A 19298-nucleotide genomic window follows, 5' to 3' on the forward strand; every position below is an offset into this window, starting at 1 on the left:
GGAAAAGAGACTGACACCCCCACCTGGCTACCCCCTCCTTTTGGGAGTTGTAGAGAGTGATGAGGACTCCTCTCAGCCTCCTCTTCTCCAGGCTGAACAGCCCCAGCTCCCTCAGCCTCTCCTCATAGGGTCTGTGCTCAAGTCCCTTCACCAGCCTGGTTGCTCTCTTTTGGACCCGCTCCAGCACCTCAATCTCCTTCCTGAACTGAGGGGCCCAGAACTGGACACAGGACTCGAGGTGTGGCCTTACCAGTGCTGAGTACAGGGGCAGAATCACTTCCTTGGACCTGCTGGCCACACTGTTCCTGATACAGGCCAGGATGCCATTGGCCTTCTTGGCCACCTGGGCACACTGCTGGCTCATGTTCATCTTCCTGTCAATCCAGACTCCCAGTCCCTTTCTGCCTGGCTGCTCTCAGCCACTCTGTGCCCAGCCTGTAGCGCTGCATGGGGTTGTTGTGGCCAAAGTGCAGGACCCGGCACTTGGCCGTGTTGAACCTCATCCCGTTGGAATCAGCCCAACTCTCCAGTCTGTCCAGGTCCCTCTGCAGAGCCCTCCTGCCTTCCAGCTGATCCACACTCCCCCCCAGCTTAGTGTCATCTGCAAATTTGCTGATGATGGACTCAATCCCCTCATCTAAATCATCAATAAAGATATTAAACAGAACTGGGCCCAACACTTATCCCTGGGGGACACCACTAGTGACCGGCTGCCAACTGGATCAGCACCGTTCAGCACCACTCTCTGGGCCTGGCCCTCCAGCCAGTTCCTAACCCAGTGCAGAGTGCCCCTGTCTAAGCTGTGGGCTGACAGCTTTTTCAGGAGGATGCTGTGAATGCTTTGCAATGCAAAGGGGCTAATAAAATGCCAGTAATGCTATGCAAACAGAAAATTATAAATAATGTCAAATAAAAGCAGAGATATCTGAGTGGGACTCTGAAGTACCAAAAAAGTTTTGTTTGTAGAAGTTGAAAGAAAGGAAAACTGGAAAGTTGATCTGTGGTACACAAACAGGAAGTGGAGAGGAAAAAAAAAATATCCCACTAAATGTGGGAGACACTTGAGTCTGAGAGCCATGAACCCATTCTATAGAAAGCAGTGTAGTGGTACTGCATCGGGAAGGATCTCCAGTTTTCCAGGGGAAAAAGACTTTTCTCAGATAAGGTTTTATGTGCAGTATTTTGTAGGTGTTTTCAATATACTGTTGTGGTCAGTAGATTTTTAGATAAGAGTTTGCTGTGCTACAGTGTTGCCATACCTGTAACAACTGCATCTGTTCCTGTCTCACTGCTTACATTAAAATCTCACTGCAGAGCTCTGTCAGGCAGTAAGAAAGCTGTTGCTCTCTTGAAAATGTTATGTATAGTTTGTTTTTTAGGGGTCATCTTTGCCATAGCAGGCAAGTAATCATATTGTATATTCTCAGATCTCTCGTGTAAATTAGGAAAACTTTATTTACAATTCAGAGAGCGACTATAAGATAATATGTTTAGGATTATTTTAATATTAGGATTATTTACTATTAGGATCAGTATGGTAATCTGAGGAAGAACACAATACTGGAGAAGAGGAGGTGGGGAATCCAAAACTCCTTAATCCTAGAATCCTTGTTCTATGCATAGAACATATTTGCTCAGTATTAATAAATAAAAGTTGCCTGCTATGGCTTTATATAAGCATTGCACCTTACATTGCAGTTCAGTTATGCTTACTGTCTAGTCTTTATGCTGTATTGCTCTTGTAATTAAACATTGCTATCTGCAATACTTGTAGTGTATGTGGATGCTGCTGTGTAATTGATGCAACAAAGTTGACTTGGGTTCTTCAGATACAACAACTCTGTAGTTGCTCTGCACAACTGTCCTTTCCCTCTCTGTTAGATGTGGCTGTGCAAAGCTATTTTTTATCTGTTTCATGTATTTTACAAGATTATTTCTTATCTTGCTTTTGAACACAGTGCTTTTCAGACAAGATATTCAGAGCTGGTATCTGTGCAGCTTGTATCCAGCTGCTTATCGCTTCCACCTTAATGGCCTTATCACATACTCCTCTTTCTGGGGCTTACAAGATAGTGAAGGGAAAACTCAGTTTCTGTCCTACATTTCTACAGCTTCTTTGTCAGTTGCAATCCTTAGTGTCTTTTTTTGTTTGTTTGTTTCTTTTTTCCCAGTGTGGTTGCTGAAGAAAACGGCCATACTAACACACCTCATAAAGGACTCTTAACTGAGGATGCCCGTGCAGCTTCTGGGGTACTTGAGGCAGTCTCAAAATCTACTTCTTCACCCCAAGTAGTGCAGGGTTCAGAAGAGCAGAATACAGTGCCTACTCCAGTAAAAAAGTCGAGCAAGACAAAACCACAAATAGATGTGAAAGCCGAGTTGGAGAAGAGACAAGGAGGGAAGCAACTTCTTAATTTGGTGGTAATAGGTAATACTCTTAAATTACATTTTTGACAAACATTAAGATAAAAAACTGTTTTGATTAAATCTGAAAGTGATACGCAAGCAAAACTGCCCTCTTTCCAGGGAAGGGGGATATCATACTGTTTTCAGTCACCTCTGCTTGACCATTATTCATTGGAGGCAATGCATTTAGCTGTCCTTGAGTAGGACCTAGCTTCCTTTTCACAGTACAGTAAAATGTACTTTGGTTTGGATTCATTCTTGCTGTGTTTTCTTTTTAGTAAGAATTTGGAGGTCCTATATGGCTGTCATGCTGACTGCTTCAATAAACTGTCTCTCTGTGTGGTTGTCTTAAAGGATTGTGAAAATCTGTGGATTGCATAAGCATTATTACTGCATGAGATTTTCATATGGTTTTAGTATATTTCTTCTTGTACTGTTTTTAAAATGGGTAGAGTAATAAAATTGATGTAGTATTTATTTCCTTTCATAGGACATGTTGATGCAGGTAAAAGTACTTTAATGGGTCATCTTCTCTACCTTTTGGGAAATGTGAACAAAAGAACTATGCACAAATATGAACAGGAATCTAAGAAGGCTGGCAAGGCTTCGTTTGCCTATGCATGGGTTTTGGATGAAACTGGCGAAGAAAGAGAAAGGTAGAAATATTTTCTAATAGGAATTACCTTTTTTTTTTTTTTTCCTGAAAGAGTAACCATGTTCAACATCAACCTAATTGATGTCAGGCAGTCTGTATCAAGTGTATAACTACTGTTGTTTTTAAAGGAGGATACGCTTTTGCAGTGTTCCTTACTCATTATAGCTAAACATTTAATAGAATCATACAATGGTTTGGGTTGTAAGGCACCTTAAAGATACTTTGTTTGAACTCCTAATTTTGCTGATGCGAGTACTTTCATCTATGAAGTGCACATACAAACCTGAGGGAGGTATGTGCGTGTACAGAGAAGGGTAAGAACAATCCCAAAGTGACCAAACTAAATTTTAATATTAGCTTTACATCAGTTAAGGCTGATGATATTGTAGCGTTGTCATGACATTAGGGTCTGATGATGTCGAAGAGGAAAAGCTGAAGGGACAAAGGGCTTTTTCTTAATTCCTTTAGCTGGGTGTATACCAAACTTGGAAGATCAGTTTCTTTCACAGATCTTTAGTAGAGTAATGAGAAGAGGGTAGATTAAGTCAAACATTTGGAGAAAATCTTCACTATGAGGGTGGTGAGATGCTGGAACAGGCTGCCCGGAGACATTGTGGATTCCCCCTCCCTGGATGTGTTCAAGTCCAGGTTAAAAGGGGCTTTGAGCAACCTGGTTTTGTGGAAGGTACCTGGGCCTATACAGGGTGGTTGGAACTAGATGAACTTTAAGGTCTTTTCCAACCCAAACCATTCTATGATTCTATGATCCCTTATCTGTAACTTTTTTTTTAATATCCAGCAGTTGTGTGTTTAGGTACCAAATTTCTCTTCAGAAGACAAGTTGTAATTACTGAGGAAGAGGTTTTCTGAGTTATTTTTGATTGATTCTGTTTTCTTTTTTCTTTTAGAACAGGAAACTTAGTGTAAAAAATTCTGACCCCGTCTATAAATGTCTGGTGTTTTGAGGGTGTTATTTTGCTGAGGTTTTTGGCATTGGAAGTATCATATTTCAAGTATTAACTAATGTGAGAAGTTTTCTCCCTTGGAAGTTCCAATCTTTATAGTTTTTACAGGGAGATGCAGATAACTAACCCAGATGCTGACGTGTGCATGATAGCTCCTTGCATTTGATCAGATGAATCCTACCCTATGTGCTGTGTAGAATATGTGGTTGTCAGTGGAACTGAGACACAAGTGCTGCAATCACTCCCTGATAATCAGCAGTTCTGCATGTAGAACTTTGCAGATGTTTAACTGTATTCCTACAGTCCCATACTCTTTACTTCTTTTATTCCTGGCTGTATTTTCATTGTTCTGTGGTGCCCTTTTCGGAAGATATAAGAAGTAAAAGTAGAATTAGTAATGGTTTAAATATGCACTACAGTCTTCATGTTTCCACTGTGCTTGTGCAGACATAACCTATGGGTGCATGCAGTTAGTTCTCTGAATCAGTTTGTTTTTGCCTAGAGTCACATTTTTAGAGGTTTGCTTTTCTGTCAATCAGGTTTTCTTTTTTATTATTTTTATTAGGCTAAATCAAATGAAAGCTGTGAAGTGTACAGTTTAATGATTGTGTTTCTTGTAGCATATTTTATATGTCTATGAAGCTTTCAAAGCAGTTTTAATGGTGCATTGTGTGTATGCTTTGTTTAAGGGGAGTGACAATGGATGTGGGTATGACCAAATTTGAGACAAAGACTAAAGTAATCACACTGATGGATGCTCCAGGCCACAAAGACTTCATTCCAAATATGATCACTGGAGCTGCACAGGTACAGATGATCTAAAACTATTTTTCCAATAGCATTATTTATCACTTTTTCTTGAATTGGTTTTCTTCTTCCAAAATAAATGATGAAATGGAATCGCTGATGACACTGAGATATCTTTGAAATATTCATGTGTTTCACAAGCTTAAAAAAGAATGTGTTTCTCTAACTTTAAAGGCATTGCTTTTATTTTATGAAGACATTAATTTCTTGAAGGAGACTTTTATTAGGAAAGTAATTTGGATGTGAAATTGCAGTTTGCTAAAAGCAGAGTTGAGCTTTGAAAGTCATTCAAATGTGGCATTTGTCTACTCAGCAAGAAATTCTGTGAAAGTGGTCTTGTAGGTATTTGGACATTTGAAAATGTCTTATGGGATAAGAAAACATATCAGAGATAACGAAGTTTAAGCAGAATGCATCTGTTCTGTCAGTAGGACATTTACAGAGCCTATATGCTGCTTGCTTTAGGAGCAGTAGGTGTGGCAAGTCAGAAGTGTTGGACATTGAATTCAGTATGGCACTAAGCATTCTCATATAGGTTAGTTATTTAGTTTATGGAAATAAATCAGAGAATGGAAGAATAACGTGGTTACATGATAAAATGTGTGATTTTTTTTTTTCCACTGAAAGGCTCCCTTTTTATGTTAAGCTACTGTGTAGAGGTTTTAGCACTGTACATATCATTACAGTCTGAAACGTCTTAAGATGTCAGTAAGGATGGGTACTGTTAGTATGATTGTACAGATACTAGAGAACTATGCTGTCAGAAGACTGATTTGCCCCAAGCAGAGCCTGGGTAGGAATTCAGACCTTTTGACCTAGTGGTTAGGCTGCAGAATCGTCAGAAGTTTGCAAATTACAGTGCAGAACTTGTACAGTCACCTACATTGTGGAGCATATTTTGTAGGAAGTTCAGGATTTTTAAAATTAGAAATGGATTTTTAGTTCTAGAACAGTGGAAAATGTTGACTTGGACATGCTATTTTCTTTACGACTTCAATTTAAAATTTGTCTTCTGAGGGAAAAGTAATATAGGCAGAAGTATTAGGAGGAGATTTGAATATCCACCAGCAGTGTCAGTATCAGCTCAGCAGAAAGTGAGGCTGGCTAAATATAACTTGGTATCTCTGTGTTCCCTCAGATCTGTGGATAGTGAGGGACTGGTCTATTCTGAAGCGTGCTGAGAAATCACTGAAACTTTGCAAGATAGCAAACATGGAAATGGCTGTGATGCCTTTTTATCTTGGAGAATTCTGTTAGGAGGTGAAACCCAACTGCTGTTACGCAGTAAATATAAATCAGCCTTATCAGGGCCAGGATCTGGCCTTTGATATATATGGTTTTTATAATTTAGAAAATACAGGATTTTTTTTAATTTTTTTTTTTTTTGAGGGAGAATTTCACTGCAATGCACTTCTGAGGCTGAGAGGTATGGGGAAATTATTCCCTTATCCTTTTGTAGTTCTCATGCACCATCTCTATGAGCTGTGGTGATTTCTTGCCTAGGACAAGTCAGGGGGAGTTTAGAGCCAGGACAAAGTGTTATCTGCTCCATTTCCTGGCATCCTGAAGCATAAGCATGCAAGGAAAGAAAAAAAACCACCACTTTTTCTCCTCTCCATTTTTCCATCTAATCAGTCTTATTACATTGTCATATACCTGTCTCTTGTCAGTAGGACCTTTATTGTTCACATATGTTGCTGTTGCTCAGCACATGATGATGGTCTAATGGGCTGTTACTTACCAAGCAGGAAAACTAGAAAAAATAACAGCAACATTTAAGGCTAATAGCAAAATCTGTGGGTCTTCTCTGTGTTTACATGCTGACTTCTTTGCAGTGCTATAGACTGTGTAATAGCTACTTGCTCTTAGTGCTGTGACATAGAGTTTGCCTAGATGATAAAACAGACCACTTCAGCTTTTCCATCTTGTGATTTTGGTATGCTCCAGTGTGCTGAGTGGACTGTGAAGTATGTACATCCAACATGCCATTTGTTACTTCTGCAGCTTCTCACTGGGAAGATGTCCATACTAAGGCAGGGCAAACTGGATGTTGGGCTCATACCCTTTCTTAAGCTTTAGTTGAGGTCTCTGCAGAACACCCATGGTGTGCAGTTTGAAGAGGACAGGTTCCCCAAACCAACAGCTGGGTTGTATTTAGCAGATGATGGTGGTTTATGACATGAGATGATAAAATGCCATAATATCTCACTGAAGTGTACATGACACAGATAGGACTGAGCAGTTTGAGTCACATATGAATCGCATCAGTATTCCTCCTGTGTAAAGTATGTTTTGTGTGAAATGCTGCAAATTGACATATTTACTTGGATTATTTCAACCTCTTAACCATTTTTTATTGTTTTTTCAATCTAGGCTGATGTGGCTATTTTGGTTGTGGATGCTAGCAGAGGAGAGTTTGAAGCAGGGTTTGAGACAGGTGGACAAACTCGAGAACATGGATTATTAGTGCGCTCTCTTGGAGTGACCCAGCTAGCTGTGGCAGTCAATAAAATGGACCAGGTACATGCTTAATTTTTTCATTTAATTGAAAGGCTTCCATATAGGATTGTGGACCCTAAGTTTAAGGATCAGTACTATAAAACTATTAGTAAGGTATTTTTTTGTTCTGTATTCTCAGCTGTCTCTTTTGTTTAGACTTTACAATACTTCTAATTTATGAGTGTATTTTCAAAGTACACTTGGCAGTTTTTGGTGGTACTTTAAAATGAGTAGAGGTCCCTCTTGTACCTCTGTAAATCTCACATAAGCAGTTAACCCAGTAGCATCTGAAAGGGCATCTTGGTCATCATTCAGGTCAAGATCCCAAGAGCTTTATTTAACCTGTAAAATGTGTCAAATATTACTAGACGTGTTTTAAATTATTACTGTCATATATATCTATTTCTTTCCAAATCTGAATTTTGTGTAAACTTAAAAAAAAAAAAAAAAAAGGGTGCTGTCCTGGGAGAAATCACACTAGAGGGGCTCATCAATTAAGAGATGTGTTATTTGCTATCAGTGATTGTTAATGTTAGTGTGTGTGGTTTTACGCATTCAACTATGAATCCACATGGAAAACTCATATTTGTGAGAAGAATTGCTACTACAGAGTTGATGACTTCTGTGTTCAAGTCATTGTTAAAATCTGACAATTTTATTAGTGTAATCTGCTTGCTCTTTTAGGTCAATTGGCAACAGGAAAGATTTCAGGAAATTACGAGTAAGCTTGGCCAGTTTCTCAAACAAGCTGGGTTTAAGGTAATGTAAATTTCTGGCATCTGTTGCTTCAAGTGTTTAAGTGGGATGAGCTTTTCTCACAGTGAAGTTATTCTGTGCCACTTTCCTACATCTACTATGTGAACATAGTATAACAGAGTGCTTTTCTCAGTGGTAGGGTGTACACTGAACTCTGGATAAGTTTAGTAAGTTCTTTAATACTCTGTCATAGTCTTTTTTAAAGTCTGTTGAATCTTTGGGGCTCATTTGTAGTTTCTTGGGATTTTTGTCTACAAAGCAGGACAGACCAAGGATCATCTGTCTTAATGTTCAGGATTGCATGAGTGACTGCAGAGACTTTTATACCAGAGCTGGTGGCAAGGTGTATTATGAACTCATAAAAACATTCCTCATTTTCTATTTATGGCTGTTCACACAGTTCTTCAGTTCTAATTGCTGTCCATTGGGACTGGATGTGTCCTTCCTGAAATCCCTATGCATAAGCCAGCAATTCAAACCTAAGTTTTGCCTGTTAGATGCAGAATTGTTTTACCTAAACTCAGTTTCTAGTTCTTAGTGTTGTTATCATCATGTTTAAATATCTCAGACTCTTTGTTGGAGCATTGTGATTAGGCAAGAGCTAAACAAAGGAAATGTATCCAAGTGATCCAAGATCACCAAGTAAGTAATCTTCCTTCTCTGGGAGAAGTGCAAATGTGCCTACTGTTCTTTTATAGCTTAGATGCATATTATTGAAAAAATGTACCTCCTGCTTCTGCTAGATGATCCTGTAGTATGCTTAATTTCTGTTTGTTTTCTTAATTAGGAATCAGATGTGGCTTATATCCCAACCAGTGGCCTTGGTGGTGAAAATCTGGTCACAAGAGGTCAGTCAAGTGACCTCACACAGTGGTATAAAGGAAAGTGTCTGCTAGAGCAAATTGGTGAGTGCAATTTCCTAATTTAAAAGCTAATACATGTTATATACAATGTATTCTTAGTCCCAAATAAAGCTTTTATTTTTGGGGAAGTGTAGGACAATGTTTTTGGTATGCAATCTTGTTGATTTATCTGTAAGTGAGAAGTTGCTTAGGTAGTTATTGAATACAGAAATTCTGAAAGGTCTTATCAATTTATTTACAGATTCTTTCAAGCCACCACAGAGATCAGTGGATAAACCGTTCAGGTTGTGTGTTGCTGATGTTTTCAAAGGTTGGTTATTTTTATAATACTTTTACTGTTACTTCACTTATGTTTAACACAAATTGTGAGAAATGTTGTAAAAATAAAGACTTGAAGTAGGAGCTCTGACTATTCCAGTCTGAAACTGGAATTATAAGTTTTCAAGCACTTTCCTGTGTCAAATTTTAGGTAGTACCACTAAAAAAGAAACACACTGGAAAAGATATTGAGTAGGAAAATCTTCATCACCAGCTAATTAGCCATGTAGTTGATGGTTCTGAGGGACAGAACTTGGGAGCTTCTCTTTCCCAAACTAGTTTAGGTTGCCCAAATTAATGTTTCTTAAGCTTTTTACAAGTGTGGCTTTGGACTCTTCTGCTTTCCACTCTTCGATTTTTAAAAAGTTTGACATGTTCCTTTTATGTTCATTGTAGTAAATAAAGATAAATTCCTTCATTTTCTTATAAGGGTTTTGAGAGGTGAGGTGCAAGAACAGGGTGGTGGTGAAAGTGTTATAACCAGCCAAAGGATTTAATGAAAGACAGTTAGCTGTTCCCTTGCACTAATAGGGATATGGACAAGTATGTTTGACCAGTAGTTATTCCCATTGGCTGGAGAAAATAATTACCTTGAGCCTTTAAGGTTTTCATGGTAGACTTGATGATATTTTTTTCAATTAAATACCTTTATATTTACAAGTAATTTAAAATAAAAAAGATTAGTAACATCCCATTTGAAATTCCCAATAGAATGATGGAATCATTTTGGTTGGAAAAGATCTTTAAGATGATCAAGTCCAACTGGTAACCTGGCATCCTGCCAAATCCATCACTAACTGATGTCCCTGAGCAGCACATCTGTATGTCTTTTAGTTCTCTTAAGAAATGTTGCAGAAAAAATGACAATGTGATATGAAATATTATAAATATTTTAATCAAATATTACTATTGAAATTCATATTTTTAAAGACTGCATATTTTATATAGAGTGTTCATAGGGGAAGTACAAACAAAGCAGATCAAATTACTGATGATAATTGGAAAAATGAGTTTTGTGCAATTTTAATGTAAGTCTTTGAAAAAACACTAGATGCTTTAGGTGCCCTGGGATTACCTCATTTGAGGTACTGAAGCCATAATGTTAAATATTGAAACCTTTAATAAAAATTTACCCTAGTGTGTTACCACTAATTTAGTAATCTAGGCTGTCATGGTATATTTTTTTATTTTATTTTATGAGCTGTGGGAAAATGTGTTAGGATTATTGATTGAGATATTTCAAAGTATTATCACAACTTTGTTGCAATAATCATTTTTGTGTTGAGCTGTCTCAAAAAATTGTGATTTTCAGTAAGTCTGATCTGTGGAGAAGACTGATTTTTGCTAAAGTATGCAAAAAAATAGTAGCTTTGTAAGGGACTCAATTTACAGATACAGAGTTTATCACTAAATGTGGTCTGTTAGGTGTTTTTTAGGCTATTTTTTTCATACCTTGTGATCTCAAAACTTAATTAATTTGGATGCCACCAGAGAAAGTTGCTACAGGTACAAGTACATGAAGCAACAGTTGTTCTCAGCTATGTTGCAGTGCCTGTGCCTGCTCAGGAGGAGCTTGTCCATAGAAGTGTATAAAAAGTGAGAGTGTTGAGTGTACTCTTATGTAGCCTGGAAAACCCCTATCTTTGTGAAGATTACCCACACACATGGTTCATCTACCCCAGCCTGATTTTAGCTGCTATCCTCCAGAGCCCTCATTATGTCCAGGCAGACTGTGTCCTGATCCAAGAGGTCCATGTGAATTCCTTCACTGCTGTATCAGTCCCCACTTCCCATATTGTAAATGCTGTCCAGGCTGTGACTGGACACAGCCTTAGAAGAGCGTTGTCCAACAGTCAGATCCTCAGGACAGCATGTCTGGACAGAACCTGAGTACCAAAATACAGAGAAAACTGGTCATTTTTTATGCCCTGATTCTGTCCCTTGCTATGCATTTTATACTTGCATTGGTTGCAGGGGAAGCTGAAGGAACTTGATACTTTGCAGGAAGCAGTCAGCATGGGAGAGTTTCAAACACCACACTGGTTTACCAAGCTAGAGCTGGTGATGATGTGAAAAAAAAGAAGTGGTTCTTGATTGTGCTTGGGAATGTGGAACCAGTTAATTTTTCTGGTTGTTTGCAAGTGCTTGGAGAGCCAGCTTCATCTTCTTTTGTGTACCATAGTGAGGTGGTATATGTACTGTGACTTGGGCATCTTTTATCTTGCAAGTATCTGCCTCTCCAGTTTCCTGTTCTTTTGATGTCTGATGTCATCTGTTAATTGAATGCATCCATCTTACTTGCTGGAATGAATAAAGGAAAATTAGCTTGCTGGCACACTGCTGGTGTTTTTCCAACTACATAGGTGGAAGCATTCATCAATATGAATGCAAAAGAGCAAGTTGGAAGTATGTGACCTCAAGACTTGAGGTCAACTTGCTCTTTTGAATTCAACTTTAAGCTTTTAATCTAATGAGACACACAACATACTAAGATGCTTTCTTATTACTGAATTCTAGTGTTCAGCAAAAGATGTGTTTGTTGTTTGTATGGAGACTGAAAATGTAGAAGTGATTCTACAGTCACTTCAGAAAATCCTTTTTAAGCACAGGTGCAAACACATACTAAAGAGATGAAACATTTCCTAAGGTGCATGTTCATAAATGTGCATGATCTATTGAAAATACCTGATAAATCACTGAAATGAGCAGACTATTAGGACACCAAAGATGAAAAACTTTGCAGACCTTTTGTTCAGAAATACTTAAGTCATCCATGATGCTCCTCATATTAAATAGAACTGGATCAATCTTTGACTTTCCAAGAGTAAGAGTAATATGAAGACAGAGGATGTAGGATTCTGATAGTTAAACAGTAAATGGCATAGGAATATGCTCTTGTATTTTTATGAGAGGACTGTGATTTTTTTTTTAATGTAGTGAGAAAGTGCTGTATTAAAATTCAAATCACAAAAAATTAAGGGGTTTAAGCTGTTATTAAAAAACTAAAGAATATTTCTTCATGTCTACACTGCTTTAAAGGAGGATATTTCAGTTTTGAAAAACATAAGATCTAGAGGTTCTGAATGTTTCAATTTCATTATGATGCATAACGGTCTAACTTGCAAGTACTGAGCAATCTACTGGGGAAAAAACAACACGCTCATTTTATTAAAAAACTAATATATGCACTGCTGAAGGGCTAGCTTCTGATGGGAAATTGACCTTACTCTGAGGTTTTTTTAAATTATTACTGTGTTTATTACAGACCAAGGATCAGGATTTTGTGTGACTGGTAAAATAGAAGCAGGATATATTCAGGTTGGAGAACGACTTCTGGCAATGCCTCCCAATGAAACTTGCACTGCAAAAGGTAGAGTCTTCACAAGTGTGTTTACTTTCAGGTCAATACTGGGCCAGAAGCAGTTACTGAAATGGTGATAGACTGTCAAACTGATACTAACTGTCAAACATAAAACGTGAAAGCATAAAACGGATTTCTTTAGATGTGACTGTGTCTGTATAAATATGTCTCTGAAGAGTATGTGAAATCTTGCATTATTTTTTTTAATCTTGTTCTTTTTTTTACCATATCAGACATTCCAAGTGCTGTAGCCTCATGACTTTTGACATTGTTTTACAAGGAACCTGTAAAAACATCGGAGTACCAGCAATGTCCATAAAGATGCAATACAGGGGTCATTAATATTCAGCTTTCTTGTGGAGTGTTGCTGCTGTTAGAAAGTGTGAGGATGTTGAACAAACTTTAGAAATTATTCTTATGGATTAGATATAAGAAAGGTTGAGAATTAACTTTCTGCTGTTTGATGTTCATGAGATTTGTCACTGATCCTATCATAATACAAAAACTTTCAGGTTATATAATTGTTCTGAGCAATTACAAAAGAGAAAAAAACCTGCATTTAAATTTCAAAAATGTAATTTCTGAAAAGGGGAATATCTAAGTCAAGACATAAAATTTTTAGCTGTTTCCTGATGAAACTTGCTGTCTTTGTACTGAAGAGTTTGGTTTGTTTCCTATGCAAACAGGAAGATAAACTTATTTGATTTTCCTACATTCAACAATCAATAAGAAAACTAAGTCCTCAAAATAAATCAATAGGCTTCTTTATCAGTTTAGCCTGAATTCATCAATCTGCTGGTTCAACTACCATTTTCTGTTTCAAAACCAACTCATTTTTTGCTAATTTGGGAAGCTCTTGAGTATGTCTGTTTATACAGTTGTATGCAAGTCGTTCACATGCTCCGGAATGTTACAGTAACATGGATGGATATCCTACTGTAGCCACTCCTCTGTTTTGAGAGGGGAGGAAATAGCATGGAAAAAGAAGTGTTTAGGCTGAGTATCCCCAGTGGTACATTTCTATGTTTTTTCTTTTGTACTGCCTCTCAGATGGCAGAAATGCAGGTGAAGTATGGGAGTACTGGTTCATTAGGCACATATTATTTATATTTAACGTAAAGAAGAGATCATTTAATTTGTCGTGCAATATTTACTAAAGGTAGTGTGCACATTAGGATTCCAGTTTTTTATTTCAAGAGGCTGGATTTCACTTACTCTGAGAGTGACACATATATGGAAAATAATTATCAACACTGCTTAAAAACAGTACTAAATATGCTGGTAGTTGAGTGATGCTTTCTGACATGGTTTCTACAAGTGGTTTTGAGAACAGATTTGCAAAACAATAAATACAATCTGTAGCAAAATAGAAGTAGATCCTATAAATGTATGCATTATTTGTAAAAAGTGGTGGGTTTTTTCCTTTCCTTCTTTTTCTTTCCTTTCTTTCCTTTCTTCCTTCTTGCTGGGGACCTTAGAATGTTAAGTCAGGAGCAATTAGCTTTATTCTCTCCCCCACCAGCCAGTTTATCTTCTAAAGTGATTAAAATACATCACAAAAAGAATAAAATTACTCTTGAGGATGCTTTCGAAGAGATGCAATGTCACGAACAGAAGGCGTCGGTTATGCCTTTTTTATGAAAGAGTCAGCAAACCCACTTAAAGTAAATGAAAGTTGTCAGAGTACCATTAAATATATGAAAGATGCGGTCTAGGGTGTGCATGTGCCTCAAAGGATGGGTGGGGCAGATTCGGAGATATTGATACTGCAGTATTTTCAGGACTGCGTCATCCGTGCCGTGTGGCAAGTGCCAGGTCCTTTCTTCTGGCTTAAATAAAGCCATGCTATTCTGCAGGGTGGGGTGAGAGAACAGTGAATCCTGACCAAGGAGAAAGGAGAAAAATAAAAAAAAAAAGCTTTCTCAGTTAAGAAGCTTTTACTCTTAACCCATTCATAGTGAAAATTGATGAGTAATGGTTGATGAAGCACAAATGGCCCAAACAGAGCTGTTTGTTTGTAGCTCAGAACCTGGGTACTTCACTGTGAGGTTCTGTTCTTACTCATTTCCAGGAATCACACTGCACGATGAACCAGTTGATTGGGCTGCAGCAGGAGATCACGTTAGTCTCACTTTGACCGGCATGGATATCATCAAAATCAAGTGAGCAAAAAGGGGTTTCAGTCTAAGTAACGGTTTGTTTTTAATGAAGAGCTCTATAACTATTACACTTAACAATCAGCAGTTTACTTGAAGAATGATGTGGCTACCAGGATATTTAAAACCAAAGTGATACATATCATCTGGTTTGCATGTACAAACGTTGGAAACATCTGCTACATGTACAACGGCAATCTTAAGAAGTGCTGTTAGTTTTTACACTTTGCCTTGGTGCTGACACTGGTAACCTTCAAAGCCTTTTTCCTTAAGACTTGCCTTTGGACCTTATAATTGCTGAATTAAGTAAATCCTTGCTAGTAAGTAAAAAAAAAAAATCTTGAAGAGTTTATTGAATCATAAATCATTTAACAAAACACATCCAAACAACTGGAGTTTCATACCAATAAGTACATCTGTACAAGTGGAATTGATGGAGACTTTTTTGAACAGATCTATCTGCTTGTAACATTTGGTTTTGTTAATGTTTTGTTGACCCTTTTTTGTCTGATACATTCAGCAAGACACAGAAAATCCCTTTGTGTCTATTTCAGTCTCTGGGTTTCATGCTAAATGTTAGCCTCCAGCTTTTACATAAGTCTCAGTTTTTCAGGCTAGGAAATCGGATCCATAATTTGTTCAGCTTTTTTACATTCCAGCTGGACTTCAGACAGCAAACTTGCAAGCTGCTGTTTGAAAAACTCCATGCATTGGTAGTTCTGCAAACTAATGCTCTGCTTTTAAGGGGAAAAGTACAGGCTTTTCTGTATTGTCATTTCATAATGGAGTGTGATTCTCTGTGGTAAATGGAGGGGAAAAAAAGCATTATTTTACTTGTTGAATGAAGGCTTGAGTCAACTTGTTACCTTGATGTCATTCATCTTTTGGAGAGATTTTAGATCTATCAAGAAAAGGTGCTAAGTTTTAAGTCCTCTTGATATTCATGAAATCTGATTATATCTGATGTATAGGTTTAATCATGCTGTTCATCCTCTTCAGGCCTGTTTTTCTGGCTGGGATTAATTTTCATTTTAGATGGCTAAAATCAGCCACTGTGAAAAAGCTGTGTCTAGTGTACCTTACTGACTTTTAAAGAGCAGCAGTTTTCTTGTGACTCCATGTAGGGTTCTTTGGAAATGAGTGCTGCTGAGAGCTTAAATTTTAAGAGTTCTGATCACGATGTTCCTTAACCTACAAAACAGCTGAGTTGCAGGCGGCAGCACTACAACTTTGGGCACCCCGCAGGGTTTTATGCTATTGATCTGGGACAGTTTATCTCTGAATGAAAGTCTAATTCTTCAAAGAACCTACGCACAGGAAACAGTGACAATTTTAGAAACTGATTAGCAGTGGACGTAATTGTTCACTGAACTAGACAGAGCTCTTCATGCATACCCACAAAATACTGTAGACATTGTCTAGGAATTAATTTTGTTACGGGCTTTAGTACAGTGTTCCAGATTTATATAATTTTCTTTGCCCCAGGTTATATTAAAGTGGTGTTGACTTAAATATTTTTCTTCTGATGGTACCAGTGATTAACATTTTTGTCAAATTTTGTTCTGCTCTCTTTTAGTGTTGGTTGTGTCTTTTGTGATCCCAAGGAGCCCATTAAAGTTTGCACTCGTTTCAGAGCTCGAGTTCTCATCTTCAATATTGAGGTTCCAATCACTAAGGGATTTCCTGTAAGTCTCTGAAAGTTCCCATGTTCATTACTGGTTACTGAGGGCTTTTCCTCTCCATGATTGACCCCCCAGATATGAAAGGCATTGAATGTCTAGAAGTGCTTATGTATTTCCAGAGAAAATATGTTCTTCTGTAATTTCAAGGGGATGTAAGGGGCTATCATGGCTACAGAACAGCACTGAAGTGGCAAAAACAGAGCATTTAAGAATGAAAAAGGTATTTATGATGAAGTAACACATGTGTTATGATATGACTTCGTGTCATATCTTTGGAGGTCACAAAGTTTAGGAACTAAGAAGTGTTACTGATGTGAGGCAGAAGCTCCTGTGGAAGATGTTTTATGAGCATTTGTTTAAAAAATTAGTCTTAAATATGGTTTATCTTTTCAAGTAAGAACACCTAGGATTTCTGATTGTTGTAGAATGTTTATTAACTTAAAAAAATATTTTTAGGTGCTTTTACACTATCAAACCATAAGTGAACCTGCTACTATTAAAAAACTCTTGAGTGTCCTGCACAAAAGCACTGGTGAAGTGACAAAGAAAAAACCTAAGTAAGTGACTTGAATCGTTACTCAAGAAATGGGCTGACTTTTGATTAATATGTAGTATATCAAACAGGTTCTATTTTTAAGCAGTGATGTGTTTTTAAGAATAAGCTTTGATTGTTTTAGGTAGATTTAGATTTTATTTTTTTTAGATTTATTTATTTTATTTAGATTTTTTTTTTACTGTTGTAACTGTTTACTGTCTACTGTTTACAGTCAGAAAATTTCTAACTCCTACCCACTTGATAAATTCTGAACACATGAGAAGTAAAATGACTTGCCTAAGGTCATTTGCAGAATTGGGAACGAATCCTAGATTACCAGTTCTGCACATAAAGGACTATTTTTTTTTTTACATTATCTCTTCCTGTAATACATACAGTCCTTGGTATAATTCTGGAGATGGGTTACTGTCTAAAATAAATTAAACTAGACAGTGGGTCAGAGAAAAAAAAAGATTTATGGAATCTTCCCATACAGGTTAGACTATGAGAACATCCCTCTGGTTATTCAAAGCTGTATCTGAGTAGAAATGCTGTTTTATGCCTACAATGTTATGACAATAACCCTTTTCCAGAAGGTAATGGGAAGAAAAATCATGATTGTACAGAGCAGTGAATTGGCTCTTTAGTTACTGAGTTTGAAATATGGCCTCATTTCTACTAGAGAGGAAAAAACAGGTATTAATGAGATAATTACCTTCCAACCAATTGGCTAAAATGTTGAGGTGGATGTCCTTCTCTAGAATTTTTAAAGAAAACTTGGATGCCTTTTTAAAATAATATGCCTTAGGCAAATGAGTTTTCAGTCAGGGGGCTTGGGTCATACTTTAAATAAAGTGTAATCATTATACTCTTGGCTTTCTAAGTTGATTTTTCTTGTTTATTCACTGCTTACTTTTTCATTTATGCATGCATGTATGTATAATGGAGTTTTCTGCTTACTTACCTTCAGGTTCTTGGCTAAAGGTCAGAATGCTCTAATAGAACTACAAACTCAAAGACCTGTTGCTCTAGAGCTATATAAAGATTTTAAAGAGCTTGGAAGATTTATGTTACGCTATAGTGGTTCCACTATTGCTGCAGGAGTTGTCACAGAGGTATGACTTTTTTGTAAAGGACTTCCTCTCCTGTGAAGGAACAATGTTAACTTTCATGTGGCATTTGGTTTTCGTAGTCAAGACCTGGTTTACCTCCTTTGGCATTAAAAAGTTCATAGAATGTCAGGTTGGAATGGATCTCAAGGATCATCTGGTCCAACCCCCCTAATATTATTTGTTTATATGAGATGTCTCAGCACCCTGTTGAGCTGGGACTTAAAACTTTCCAAAGTGGGGGAATCCACCACCTCCCCTGGGAGACCATTCCAATGTCTGACTGTCCTCATGGGGAAAGATTTCCCTCTTGTGTTCAAACACAATCTCACCACGAGGTACTTGTGCCCATTGCCCCTTGTCTTTTCCTTCTGACTCCTTGTAAACAGGGAGTCTCCATCTGCTTTGTAGCTGCCCTTTAAGAACTGGAACATTGTAATAAGGTCTCCCCTAAGCTTTCTCTTCTCAAGGCTGAACAAACCCAGGTTCCTCAGCCTTTCCTTGTATGGCAGGTGCTCTAGTCCTGTGATCATCCTTGTGGCTCTTCTCTGGACCCTCTCCAGCCTGTCTGTATCCTTTTCGTACAACGGGGATCAAAACTCAATGCAATACTCCACGTGGAGTCTGACAGGCAAGGAGTAGAGCAGCATGATGACTTCTGTATCTCTATGGATGATACATTGAACTTCAGAAAGTTCCTGTTGATTTGCTCTGGTGAAAAAGAGACACTGCTTCAGCAAGATGCAAGGAGAGCTTACCACAGTTCAATTTATTAGGACCCAAAATGACTCTGTTCAGAAATTTTGAGAGTTGTGCATTTTCTCTCAAATTAAAAAAAATAACCCTTCACTAATTAAACACGTATTGGTATTTCTGAAATCTGATTCCCTCTAGAAATATACCAGAAATAGTTTGTTAGTAAGAGGTGTTTGCCATTTTTACTGTGGCTGTACCAGATCTTTTTCTGGTAGATTAAAGACAGTTGTACATTTTATTCTTACCAGTGCCCGTAAGCATTTTCTGATCTTGTGTAACTGAGAGGAGGCAAAAGCTGTGGGGCTTAATATAAAATGTTTTGCCTTCTGTTATGAGCAAATATTATGAATGCCCCTCTGTCACTAAGAATATTGCCATGATTTTTGGATTAGAATTTAAGTTCTAATTCTAGGCTTGAGAAGAACAATTT

At 37.6% G+C, this 19298-nt stretch overlaps 1 protein-coding gene across 2 annotated transcripts in view; it reads left to right on the forward strand.

Annotated features, from left to right (window-relative positions):
- Nucleotides 1-19298, forward strand: part of HBS1L (HBS1 like translational GTPase) — a 59262-nt gene that overhangs the window by 38810 nt on the left and 1154 nt on the right. For both annotated transcript variants that reach the window (XM_030447329.1, XM_030447330.1), the window contains exons 6-17: nucleotides 2172-2428; nucleotides 2897-3062; nucleotides 4716-4833; nucleotides 7207-7353; nucleotides 8017-8091; nucleotides 8876-8993; nucleotides 9193-9261; nucleotides 12535-12639; nucleotides 14702-14792; nucleotides 16363-16471; nucleotides 16925-17025; nucleotides 17974-18118. In XM_030447329.1, coding sequence (XP_030303189.1) covers nucleotides 2172-2428; nucleotides 2897-3062; nucleotides 4716-4833; nucleotides 7207-7353; nucleotides 8017-8091; nucleotides 8876-8993; nucleotides 9193-9261; nucleotides 12535-12639; nucleotides 14702-14792; nucleotides 16363-16471; nucleotides 16925-17025; nucleotides 17974-18118 — 1501 coding nt within the window. The remainder of the gene's footprint in view (nucleotides 1-2171; nucleotides 2429-2896; nucleotides 3063-4715; nucleotides 4834-7206; nucleotides 7354-8016; nucleotides 8092-8875; nucleotides 8994-9192; nucleotides 9262-12534; nucleotides 12640-14701; nucleotides 14793-16362; nucleotides 16472-16924; nucleotides 17026-17973; nucleotides 18119-19298) is intronic.

The sequence above is a fragment of the Calypte anna genome, chromosome 3 (genome assembly GCF_003957555.1).
Source record: "Calypte anna isolate BGI_N300 chromosome 3, bCalAnn1_v1.p, whole genome shotgun sequence".
NCBI classification, from domain to species: Eukaryota; Metazoa; Chordata; class Aves; order Apodiformes; family Trochilidae; genus Calypte; species Calypte anna.